A 13,294-nucleotide genomic window follows, 5' to 3' on the forward strand; every position below is an offset into this window, starting at 1 on the left:
CGGGTGGGGCCCGTGGTTGAAGACCAGGAAACGTCCGGCGGGTTGAAGTCACCCAACAGAAATATAGAAGGATGAGGAAGGGAATGCGTAGTGGAGATAGTACGTGAAAGAGCTGCAACAGAGGTGAGGGAGGGAGGCAGTTGGTAAATAGATACAATCTACCAGTACAGGTCGTTTGGTCTGTTCTATTGATATCCAAATGGTCTCCGGAATCCCTTCCAGAGAAGAATCGTCAAACGGGGTTGCAAGAAGTTCTGAATTGGAATAGATTGCACAACTACCGCCCCTTGAGCTTTTCCTATCGGAGCGGTAAGTATCATAGCCGGGGATTGAGATGGCCATGTCCGGAGTTTCATCTGTGAGTCATGTTTCAGTCACACAGATTATACTTGGTCGTGCAATGGCTCCAATTGCTCGGAGACTAGGGATTTTAATGATACAAGAGAGGTTAAAACGGTACCTCTCAGCGATGCAGGGTTGAAAACTGCTTAAGTTATCTGATTTTTTGGCGTGTGATCTGCATTCAAGTGGAGGTATAAGAGCGCAATAAGACCCGAATTTTCACTTAAGTACCCATTAATTATCCACCACTTGAAGACGTTCAGAATTCTTTCGATTAGCATTTGGAGAAGCTTCATTGTATAGTTCTCTGCAGTTGGCTATATTTGTTACTCGATAGATAGAAATATGAAAGTTACTTCCATTTTTCAAGTTTTGTATCGTTCATAACGGTTCCTCTGCTGCTTATAGACCAACCGTTCTGTACAGCACACCTATGTTTGCCCTCTTTGTCGGGCTTATTTATGCTTGTGTTTACGTATACTCCGTCCACATGCATCGCGAAACGGATCTCTGGTGGTCACATCTCACGGTGACTGAGAAGGAAATTTCATATCGTACTGAACAAGGTTTGTATTACTCCTATTTCAAGACCCTCGTTAGCGCAAAAACCCTCTCCAAAGGTAAATCGCGTTCGGCTCATTTATCTACTTGCAGGCTTGTATCAACTCTCGAAGGACAATAAAACCGAAGCTCCAGGCTTCATTAATATCTACAAGCGTATGAACATTATACCGGAGGTTATCCTAGCAGTATTCTACTGGGTAAGTTTCAATAAAGTTGCACTCGTCTGAGTTCAATCGTACCTACTCGTGCAAATTGAGGAAAGACTTGATTTCGTGCACGTCTGAATCCATAAAAGGATGGATGCTTAGGTATTGCATTCCTGAGCTGACCCGGATGATCATCTTTAAGAAATGTAAGGAATAGGCCAGACCAGACATAGAAGGCAAGTTATAATTGGAGTTCGCCGTCGTGGATATCACCGCTCGAATGTACCCTCATTTGATTGGTCTCTCGAGTTTTCTAAATTTCAGGATGCTGGACAGAGTACCTCTAATTTTTGACCCCGAACCAAATTTTGATGATGGCTTTGGATAAAACAGATCCTAAGTTACACCAAAAATCTGATGGGTAGCCAAGGTAGGACAACATGGTGGAGGACCAACCGCTTTACAATAACTAATCATTGTTTTTCACATTACATCCAGTTAACACCAGGTAACAGATCTTGAATTCTATTTGGTTTGGACGCGGTAAATAATGTTCAGTTGCTTGAGCTGGAGCCGCAAATACTCTGCAAATATTTCTGAACTTTTTGTAACATGAGCCACAAAGCTCATCCCTATCAGCTAGTTGCTCAAGAATGAATTAATACTAAGTTCTGTTAACTCTGGCCACATTCGAGATACAAATCGACCAGTTCGGAGTTGTTTTCAACACTAAAGGTACCGGAAACTTTACAACTCTGTTAGCCGAGGTTGACAGTTGATTTTCAGATGCTTCGTCACCATCCGGTGAGATGTCGTCAGTGCACCGACACCATCGAGCCCATTGACCTTCGAGTCGTTTGCAGTTTCAGACTTCGTAGCTGTTTTTTCTTAATTCTGGCGCAGAACATTCACATCGATGACACTACGTAACTAGATCGCAACTGTGTGTTTGTCTTCACGGTAGTTGACAAAGATCCGAAGTGCAGTCTCGACGTTGTCACTAACCAACAGTTTGAGATCATTTGACCCATCCATCACACGAGGCAGGTGATGATGTTTATGCTAATTTACAGCCTCATAGACTGTTAATACCACTTATAACGTCATTTCTTACCCTTGGTGGTAAAATATCATCAATACGAAATTCTCTTTCGCATCTCTACATTGTTTTGGAGACTCATTACGCTCTGTAAATGTTTCTTTAAAGGGGGGTTTAAGTGTGTATAGTATTTTTTTTCCGTAGCGGTTGTATGCTTAGCGAACTATTATTATGGTAAAAACACGACAGATCTGATGAGCTTACTCATGCTGAACTTAAGAAAAACGATCTTCGCGTCCTTGTTAGTGGATAGTCACCCTATTCTTATGGTGTGGGGTAACAGTGCAAGAAGGCAGATAAAAGGTTAGACACAAATCGTGTATCCGTACACCGCCAACGTGTCTCAAATCGGCGTTGTAACGTGTGTTGATAATATCGGGACATTTTGACATGGCAGTCTGGATTTTGCGTCGTAAGTGAAGTCTGCCTATACTGGGAAGCCAAGAAACACCGATTCCTTATTTGGGACCGTCGGCGAATCGCACCCCACGAATCTTCAGAGAAATTCGAACTCGCGGCCTCCCGGTTCTTAGTTACAAGCTAAACCTGTCGGCCACGCGCCATACGCCGTGATTAACCCACACTTGTAAGGTCTATCCCGGTTGTAGTCTATAACATTGCGGAAAAGTTGTTCTGTTCCAAGTAAGACCTAAAACACATGATGGATTCAGAACACGCAACTGCTGAGCAATGGTGTTTCGACTGTCAAAGCATTAACTGGAAATAATCCTTCAATTCAAGTGAATTGTATGGATAATGCTGTTGGGCTTCGGATGAATAGACATGTACCAGGTGGAAAAAAACAAAGTATTGTGGAAACTGTCTTGTTACAACGCATTTCAACATGGATCCTGCCATTCCGTCTACATTTATTCAGGCTTTTGATATTTATCAGATCACACAGTTTCGTAGAATGGTTTCCTTCACAATCATATAGTAGTCAATCGTAAATAATAAGCCTCGACTGTGTATGAGGATTTATGGTTTCATTGAAACGTGATAAACAGCAAACTACTGCATGGTCCAGCTGAGCGAATCTCGTGACGACAATCGCAGCAAAAAAGCTAGCATTGTAACTACATATCATTTTGCCAATTGTGCAACCTTTTCAGAAAACTTGCTCGAATGCTATGTTGTTGATATTTATGCCCCGGTCGCGACCAGTATCCTCACAGTTGCATACAAACTTCAAAGTTTGATAATGTAATACATGTCTCTCTTTTTGGCGGCTTTTAGATGCTGCTTAAATATCTTATGTTCTGTATTTCACGGCTATCAAGATACTTGTCCAACTAAATATTTTGTGACATTAAAGAAACACTTTCCCTGGTCACTCTAAGCCTAAACAGTGTGCAACTAGTTCTGAAGCTATTCTCAAGGAATACCATACTGTCTCCGATTGTATTATAATCAGTTCTAGAGAATATTTCTCCAGTTGCTCTTGGATTCACTGTCGGAAGCGATAGACACGTTCTGTTGCGTTCGCTGTTCGAAGTGCGCTGCCAATCAGAAAGGATAAATTGTATCCTCAGTTTAACATTTGGGTCGTCTAGTAAACGATAAAAAATTTTCTGATGTTACGCTGGAAGGTGGTCGTTTATTTGGAACAGTTAGGCAAATCGAGATGTGTCGTAGTCTTATTTTTTTCGTAACTTGACCAACTGATTTGGAAATTTTAATTTTTTCTCACCAGCCAGTCTTTCCCATTCCAACTTCGAAAACAGCTTTCTCCATGGAGAAAACCCATCGATTTTTATGACCTGGCCGTTACCGCCTTACAAGCTTTCACACTCATTGGACTAGTTCTGACTGCCTGGGAAATGACAAATTTGTGGGTATCCTGTCCCTTGTACGCATCTCTTTTCCTTCTCAACCAGTAAGTTGAGCCATTGGTCTGAATGCTTAAATAATTCGTTTTTTGGTATTGCACTCAGTTGATAAAGCATACGACAATCGAAAGTCTTTTCTTGGGGGAATCCCAAAGTATCGTTTGTGTTCTCAGATCGCCACCATTAACCTATAACTATGCACATGTTTACTTGGGGCGAGCTGGCCCAAGTGGTTAGAGCGCGAATTTACTGACCGGAAGGTCCGTGGTTCGAACCCGACCTCTGCCTCTCGACTTCCCCTGCCTAGGCTTGGGCACCCTGGCAGTATCCCAGCCCTCGTGCAACCTTCGGGTGGCATGGCAGCTAGACACCGAAAGGATGCTACAGCCGAACGATTTTTTTACTTGACGAAACCTATTCATGGACTGCTGAAACTTTCGACTGCTCAAAACCGGTTTCGCCATTCCTCGGGCTCATCAGATAGGCATAGTTCCGAAGTTTCCGTAAACCCTATGTTCTACGTGAACCCAAGTTGCACGAAATTTGCGTACTACACTCATTTGCACTCCAATTTGTTTTGTTTTTGGATGGTCAACCGAATCTCAGCTGTCATTTCAGTTGTCATATTAAAGGATGCTACAGCCGAACGATTTTTTTACTTGACGAAACCTTGACGATGATGTCGAGATAGCTGAGTGGTTGAGGTGCGAACTTACTGGTATTTCGTTCGAATCCGACTTAAGCATCTCGATTGCTCTTGTCTAGACTTGGGTAACCTGATAGTATCTCGTGCTTCCTCCGGATGGCATTGTGAATATGCACCGAAAGAGCGTATTAGATGAACGATTACTATTATTTTTGAATCTACGTTTGAGGCCGAAATCAATACCTTTGGTCTGCAAATTCAGTAGTAGCGAAATCTAAAAAGAAATCTGCATCCAGAGTTACATCTCAGTTGCACGTATGCCATTAACTTAGCAACTGGGCCGTGTGTGTTATTGTCGTAACCGGTAGACGCCTCTGTTCCCATGCCCCATCCCATCCTAGATTGCACCTGCCTGTTATGGTATCAATGCTTCGCTACCAAGTCTCGCCCGATGTCTTGTTGAGAAAAAAGTACCATCGGGAATACAATTTTGTTGACATTCGAAGGATTGGCAGTTTCATCGAAACGTACGCTTAATCATGACAGGGCCATCGAAATTGTTCCAGATATCCACTTTCGAATTTCGTTTCATGGATACGATTCCCTCCGTTACTTTTTTAGTTCATTCTGCTTGAAGGTCGTGTGCTCCACATATGGCCGCTCCCACGTTTTTTTATTTTTTCCCCATGCGCCGGATTTCAGTAACAGTTCGTGTGGCATGTGCTTAAATATTACGGATAGCTGGTTGCATGGTAGCTCTAAAACACGGAAAAAACTTTAAAGAATGCAGACTTCATTCATAAAATTCACCGGCTTCCTTTCGACACTCAGATCTCAGTTTCAGACAATTCCGCACCAGTGATGTAGACGACAAAGTCAGTGGCCTAGATTGTTCGGATAGTGATCGGATTGTTCGCGTAATCCGTCCGTTTTGACGTTGTCTGTTTGACCGTTTTACTAATCGAATCAGGCTCCAATGTCTGCGTAACAGCAGGTTCTAAAAATTACCGGCCCAAACAATCTTTGTTATTTCCCTTTGTACGTCTCTGCCTCACAACTCAATGATTCTTTCTTCGGGTCTAACTATGATGATGACAGCGTGTTTTTTTAGAGACCACCGTAATTTAGAAGCTCGCATGGAATTGCAGACTTCATTGAATGGATTTGTTAGGTGGTTCAAAATTCCAAGGTATCATTCTTCTCCCCATCCAAGTGGCCGTATTCATGACCTTGCCGACGGTTTTTCTTCACTTACGATTGGTAACGTTAGTGTTCCCAGACCCACTGATGTGAAATCCCCGTCGGTAGGAACTTTATTTGATCATCTCACGTTCAGTCGGTTTTCCAGCAGAGTTCGGCTCTTTGGGTAAGATCGTGTCTCATGGGTTGATCATTGAAACACATGGCTAACCGCAGTGGGACGTATGGGAGTGTCTAGGCCAGCTTTGCATTTAGTGGACAATCTGATGTGTGCACTTAGTCTTTATCAGCAGGTACTTTCAGCCCTCATCCACTATCCTCTCGGGTCGCGCTCCGATAATCTTGAGAACTGCTACCTAATATCGCTGGGTATCTTACCAACCCTGACTCATCGCTTAATGTGCTTCTTCCACGCTTCCTGATTCGCTTCACTTCTTTCGGACTGCACCTTTTTGATGATGAGGTCGTTTTTCATATCCGCCACCTATTTGTTCAAACTTTTTTGTCGGAATGACTTAAGCTACCATTGACTTGACTTGACTTGGCTATCCAGTCTGGCTATTTCATCCAAAATCACTAGACGTGAATTGGTACTACTGTTTCCTCCACTCCCAAACAATAGTTCTATAACGTCAGGAGAAACACTGACACGATCTTGACATCTGCCCTCCGGGGTCAGGTCTGTGACCCGCTTAACAATGAGTAGCCTGCAGGCAGATAGACAAGTTTCTTTCATGTCTACGGCATAGACTGCGCACTTTGAGAAACAGTCCTTTCTTTCCCTCCTTGAAGAGTAATTTCCAGNTGCGCACTTTGAGAAACAGTCCTTTCTTTCCCTACTTGAAGAGTAATTTCCAGTTTGATCAGACCAACAGCATCGACACGATCAATCCGATTTATAGCCGATGAACTCACCTCCAGCATGTCCTCTTCTGGACAGAGAAACCTTCGGCATTCTTTCAATGATGTGGGTTCGTTTTGAGCTTCGATTATTTCATCTGCTCAACAGTTCTTACTGTTGGAACAGAAACATACTTCAAGGATAGGCCACAGGATAAATCATGCAGCTGATGCTCAAGTGATATGCCGTTTGCATTTTTTCGAAGTATGATCCAGGCTATTTTACAAGCGAAATTTTTGTGGTGTTCCGATTTCTTGACTATCAAACTCATATAGGGATTGCTGCGTTGACATGTCAGTGAAAAAGAGGGACTGGACGAACATGTGGAGCATGGGTAAGATCTTACTGCACCTACACAAAAAGGGGGATAGCTCAATATGCTCTGGATAGCTCAATGGTCAAAGTGCGAACTTAGTAACTGGAAATCCGTGGTTCGAACCCAACCCCGGAATCTCGACTACTTCTTCCTAGGTTCGGGCAACCTGGCAGTATCTCAGCCGTCGTATTTCCTTCGGGTGGCATGGCAACTGGGCACCTAAAGGGTGTTACAGTTGAACCATTTTTGCCGGAGAACCTGTGGGGACGAGATTTTAGGGAGGCAGTTGCTCACCAAAAGCGGCGGTCCTGTTCAGCCATCAGCAAACACTAAAGGTCTCATCTGGGTTTGGGTTTCACGACTGTATCCCAGTCATGCAATACCTTGCACGTAAGCCTATTAAAATATGCCCTGGATTCTACATCTAGCAACCTAATGGTTTTGTACCCTTTGATATTGGAAGGAGGTTGCCCTGTACCTTAGTGTCCATAATAGTCTCGTCTAATTGATTACTTGAATTCTGTTTCCTCCAAAACGTGATACGAGCCAAGGTTACTGCAAATTTTGAACAAGAAGGTTTTCTGTCTTATTTCCCCTCACTATTTAACGACGGAACGTCAAACCTCCCTCAGTTTGTGCATCTATTTGGAGTGTTGTGTTTCGTAAGACCATCCGAATATCATCCTCCAGTGTTCAGCCTATGTTCTAAATGATGTCGTGGAGTTCATTTTGTTGAAGCCTCTAAGTAACTTGAAATTTTGGGACTACGAACTTCGTGGCTTGATTCGGGATTTCGTAACACAAAAATACTAGGTATTAATCTTGAGTAGTTTTAACAAGTTTGTTAAATTTGGGCCGGCCTGTGGTCCATCATTCGTAGAGGACAACTTGAGTAAAAAGCTAACAACGTCCTTGTTTCTCTAAAGAATCAATTTTTTTCGACAGCAAGACAGTTTAGAGGACAACTTGAGTAAAAAGCTAACAACGTCCTTGTTTCTCTAAAGAATCAATTTTTTTCGACAGCGAGACAGTTTTAGCGAAGTACACTCATTCGCAAACTAATTTGGCTTTGCGAAAGACTCACCTGGAACCCAGCTAACTGCAAGGCAATTTATTTCCCAGCATTTGTAATCCTTTGCAGATGTCTTTGTTGTTCGCAAAATGGGTTCACACCGGCACAATCCATTCGCGATATTCAAGTAGTTGACTTACACTAACATCATAAGGCCCCCTTTTTCCCGCACTCTCGAACTCTTCGTACTGTTACCGTTAATATGTTTATTGTGGCGCCTGATGTTGGGCCACATCTATTGTATCTCCGAATAACCTGGGACCACGGGAGCATTTTCCAATAATCTGTTAAACGTTCTGCAGAAACGATAAAGTCAGCAAGAGACCACCTAAGGTCTAGAAAACACCACTTTTTCCATTGTTCAATAAGTTCATCTTTTCCGCAGTAAATAACGCCCAGTATCAAATAGTGCTCTGCGCTTGTTTAAAAGCATCTTGCCTTTTTTGTTTCAGGCATGAAATGAGCCGAGTGGCTTTCACACTTCCTCTAAGGGAAAACTTTTCGCTGCCATTTTGGTGGCTACGGATGTTTTTCGCGACGCAACTCATGAAGGGGAAGATACACCTGAAGCTCCTGGTGGGGTCCCATGATGGTTTCCATTATCACCATCAAGCTCATCACCCGCAAACTGTTTATAAGTTCCAATTCCAAATATTTTCTTCATTTGTGAATAATGGATCTGAGTTTGTAAAATGTGCATTAGCGTTAAAGGTTTAGAATGTTGAGGTTCATATCCAGTTATGACCCTCTGTAGGTTAGAGCGTGTCTCGTTAGTGTGGGTTCGAGTAACCTGTTGAGCTTCGCATCACGGCTACAGGCAGGACGTTAGTATGGGGAAATCCTGGTCTGCACTGTATTACACACGGAATCAGACACTGATTTCTCTCGAAGAAGACTGTCGTGAGGAAGTGGTATTTCCATAGGTACGCGACCCATTTTCGGAAGGATCGCATAGTGTTGTGGCTAACGGGTAACTCTCCTGCAAAGTCTTCAAGATAATTTCTCTTCGTGGGAGGATTGCTGTAGTTTGAAACTCCATGTAGCTCTGTAAACACAACACCAGAAGCCTGGTTGATCGTGGAAATCCATCTGCTAGGCGTGTAGCTTACTCCAGGCAATGGACAGGAAGGACTACCATTTAATGTTGCTTTATTAGCATAATCAGAGTTCGACTTCAAGGAACAGAATGGAATAAACACTGCAACGTCGCTATCTTGTTGTTGCTAACACACTGTGTGTGACCTTGTGCTTGTTCGAGATAAGTAGATGCTACTAGCTCTTAGCTGATATGTCGGAAATCAGCAGTAATCCGTAACACTCGAAGCAACATCATGTTGCATTGTGATTTCTTTTCAAATCGCTGCAACAACCGATGAGAAGGGAAGGACAGTGTTTGTCCAGTAACGTCTCATTTCCTATACTTTAGGTAGACACAAGGGCTCAGTGTAAGCTCTGTTCATAGATTGTTTCATTGTTGGACATCTATGCTAGCCTTGGCTGGTAAGTCCGGCTGGTTAGATAGCTGTTTTCTACACCCATCTCCAGTCAATCAAACGATTAAGAGGTTTGTTGCATCTGCAGGAGAGGACTTCTGATCAACTACATATGATTCATTCAATGTTCTATAAATCCGCGGACCAGTTTGACATACTCAGAAATGTACTGTTAATTAGTTTACCGTGATTTAATTAAAGTTGTCAAGTAGATAATTTATCAGCTTCGGAAGGACAGTGACGGACATCCACTGTGCATCTCTTATGTTGCCTACAGTCCTACAGCCAGCGTGACCGGATCCAGATCTTACTAAATCTCCAAACTCTGGTGAACTTCGACACATAGTATCCCATAGTATGACAATTCAGCCTCATAATACGACAATAAGATACACAGGTGTCCGTTTTGGTTTACTATGCTGGGAACAACATGGTTTTGTATTGGTTTTGGGGGTTATCACACCGAATTCCCGGTAGCATCAGTAATAGCGATCATCATCATCATCGACAGCATGACATCAGTGTTCAACACCGGTGCTTCGCTGCCGTACAACCATGATATATTTGAAGGCTTTATTGTGAAAAGGATAAAGGTGGACGGAGAAGGAACTTAGTGCTAGCTTACTACTATCATTCCAAGGTACCTACACTTCTTATTAGGCGTAGGTATCATGGTTATACGTGGGTTAGGATACTGTCAGGGCGCGATTAGTGTCCTCAACCTAAGCTTTTGGCTCAAGGCAGCGGTGTTTGGCGGAAGATGCAAATGCAGTACCATTTCTACGGAATAAGTCACCAAATGTTCTAAACCCCAATCTAGAGGACCAGGTGATTGTGTTCGTCAGACCTCTAACCATTGGCCAACTTGGTATGGGAGACTCTGTGAGTGTCGCGGAAACACCCGCAATGTAGCTCAGTGGATCGCTGAAATGTGCAAACTGTCACAACACGGTAAGGTGCAGTCCGTGACGGGTACCTCTAACCATTGGCCAACTTGGTATGGGAGACTCTGTGAGTGTCGCGGAAACACCCGCAATGTAGCTCAGTGGATCGCTGAAATGTGCAAACTGTCACAACACGGTAAGGTGCAGTCTCTTCGTGACGGGTAACATCAATGGGAGATTGCGGGGAACCGCACATGAGAAGCGAATCTAATCGGATGTTATATCGCAGTGGCATGAGTGAACAGGAGGATGCTGTTTTTCATTATATGCTCACTAGGGAACTGTGTTATCAAGGCTCTCACTGGGCAGTTCTACTCACGAATACCTTGGAGAGATTTTGGGGTTAAATGTTCCGACCAATACTAAGCCTATACTCTAATATACGTCTAGTGATTTTATGCAATACACACTAAATAGGTAAGCACCCCATTCTATGGTAAGTGGAAATTTCAAGCTCGTGGCACACTAACGGAACTACACACTGAAGGTAACCAATGTGGTTAAGCCTGGAGTTCGGTTCACCATACTCCAAGACAAGTTAATTGCCGCATTAGACAATGTTCGAACCTTATGATTTCTGAAAAAAGGGTGGTCCACGTTCCGGAGCTGTAGAGTCGGAGTTGCTGAAGCTTCATTTCCCTCTGTATTTCGCCCCTTATTCCAAGATTAGAATTTCTGAGATCTGAACAATACGGTTTCTTAGGGAGGAGCTCAGTGTAGGATTATTCGGACAAAACTGATTGATAAATCGAGCGAACATGGGTCTCTGAATTGTCACAGTGTACTTGATATCATGAAATGTCATCCTTTTATTCTCTGTCTAATTGGTTATCAAACAAAGAAACCAGTATGAACGTTCCATTTTATTTAGACTGTCTAGTCCCGTTCCAAATTCATTTAAGGTTGGTTTGAATAAAGTTGTTGTCGAACAGTTTTTTTTCTGGTTTTCCGCTTCCATAGTGTCGTTCCGGATCTATTCCATATTCTCAGCCTATCCACTAGCAATGAAACTTTGGTGTGTGTAATTCTGTCTTTCGGGTGATTATGTCTCTTTGACTGAAAAGACAAATTTTAAATGCTTCTGCGATATCTGACCGATGATTTAACTTCATGTACCTAACTTTTCTGACTGCTTCACTTTTAGAGTTTTAACCAATATGTCCAAATTTTTCTACTGTGGTTCACGACCGCTGCGTTTTGCATGACCTGGCAATTCGGGCAATTCGCTTTACTGATTGAAACGTCAATCCTCGCTGTACTGCACCACGCCAACGTAATTCACCATGAACAGGTGAGTATGTTGATCCTCACATTGGAAGTATCCATCTGTATAACTGTCCACCTCCAGGCAGCCATTAGCGTTCTATGTTTTAATGCAGCCATCCTCATTTGAGTGCAACGTTCCTGCTTCTTTCGTCTTTGAACTTGTTCTCGTTTGCTTCTGGTGGGTCGTCACCACGCACATACTACACATGCCCAACTGTTTGTGAGATTCTGCTTGGCGCTCAGTTCAGTTCTTCAGCTATAAATTTTGTGACATGATTATGTTGGTTCTTGCCGCTACGGTTCCGTCCACCGGGGATAGGAGAGCAAGCAAGAAACAGCCCTACATCGGAGTCGGTGACCTGTCCTGGTTATTTGATAAACAGGTTCGATAGCGATGCAGTGGGAGCAACAGGCTCTATTCGTGAGAACCATTTCTGCTTTATTGGCCATGGTTATCATTATCGCTGATCTTTGGCATATCGTCTTCCGCAGCCCTATTTCAGCTTGATAACCCTTTCAAACGCCAGGTTTTTTACACCATTACCACCTCATCAATAGGCTGTGGGCAAGGTAGACAGCCTTCTGTCATAGGAATAAATGAAGCTATACAACATACAAAATCTGACTAGTTCGTTTGTCTTGGGGGTCTCCCAGCTGTACCTGATGCAATTCAGTACGTATGATTCAATGTTCTAACAGCTCATAAAGTCTTTCTAACTTCTGGGGCATCGTATGCGATCAGAGGCTGTGCCTTGAATCCAACGACGACAGATTTCGAGGTATTTGCCTTTGCAATTTATAATTGTCACATAGACGCAATAGGTGTTGAACCCTGGAAATAACTGCCTTGCGCTTCCAGCTTTCATAAGCGTCTTCAGCCACTCAATCGTGGCTTAGGTTATTCTGGCGGATGAATTTATCTACTCTCACGGTTGTTTGCTTTGGAAGAATTTGGTCGTGCCACAAGATGGCTGAAAAGTCTTCAACAGCTCACGATTGTTTCCGCTGTTGAGGTTCATCAGGTACGCGCAGTCCCCGATTTTCTGCTTGAACCAAAATTGCACGAAACTCGACTAATGCACCCATTTGTATACTTGGTTTTCACGGAAGCTTCATCTGAATCTTAACTCAGTCCCTCGTTCATGATATTCTTCAGCGGAACGTAGTACGCAAAGGCCGTCTCATATTTCAGTTGGTAGGATATTCGAGATATCGAAGTATAATTTCTTTTGGGTAGTTTCTTCGAATACAATAAGCTGCAATACCTCAAATTTCGCTCGGAAGCACACTAACTAACCTTTACGCAACACATTCACTTAAAGAATATCACGAACGATAGGTTCATCTGGCATTCAGTTGAATCTCCAGTGAAAAACGAATTGGCGCTCAAACCACAGTAATTGATCGTATCCAGTCTCGCACATGCACTTTTCGTTTTACCTATGTGATGCACACGTCAGACGGTCCAGAAAATGC

At 43.1% G+C, this 13,294-nt stretch overlaps 1 protein-coding gene across 1 annotated transcript in view; it reads left to right on the forward strand.

The window, feature by feature from the left end:
* Positions 1-755: 755 nt before the first annotated feature.
* T265_02529 (hypothetical protein) overlaps positions 756-13,294 on the forward strand; it is a gene marked incomplete at both ends in the record, with an annotated part of 35,091 nt that continues 22,552 nt past the window's right edge. The window contains one exon of the mRNA XM_009166792.1: positions 756-1,103. Coding sequence (XP_009165056.1) covers positions 1,062-1,103 — 42 coding nt within the window. The remainder of the gene's footprint in view (positions 1,104-13,294) is intronic.

The sequence above is a fragment of the Opisthorchis viverrini genome (assembly GCF_000715545.1).
Source record: "Opisthorchis viverrini unplaced genomic scaffold opera_v5_32, whole genome shotgun sequence".
Lineage (NCBI taxonomy): Eukaryota > Metazoa > Platyhelminthes > Trematoda > Opisthorchiida > Opisthorchiidae > Opisthorchis > Opisthorchis viverrini.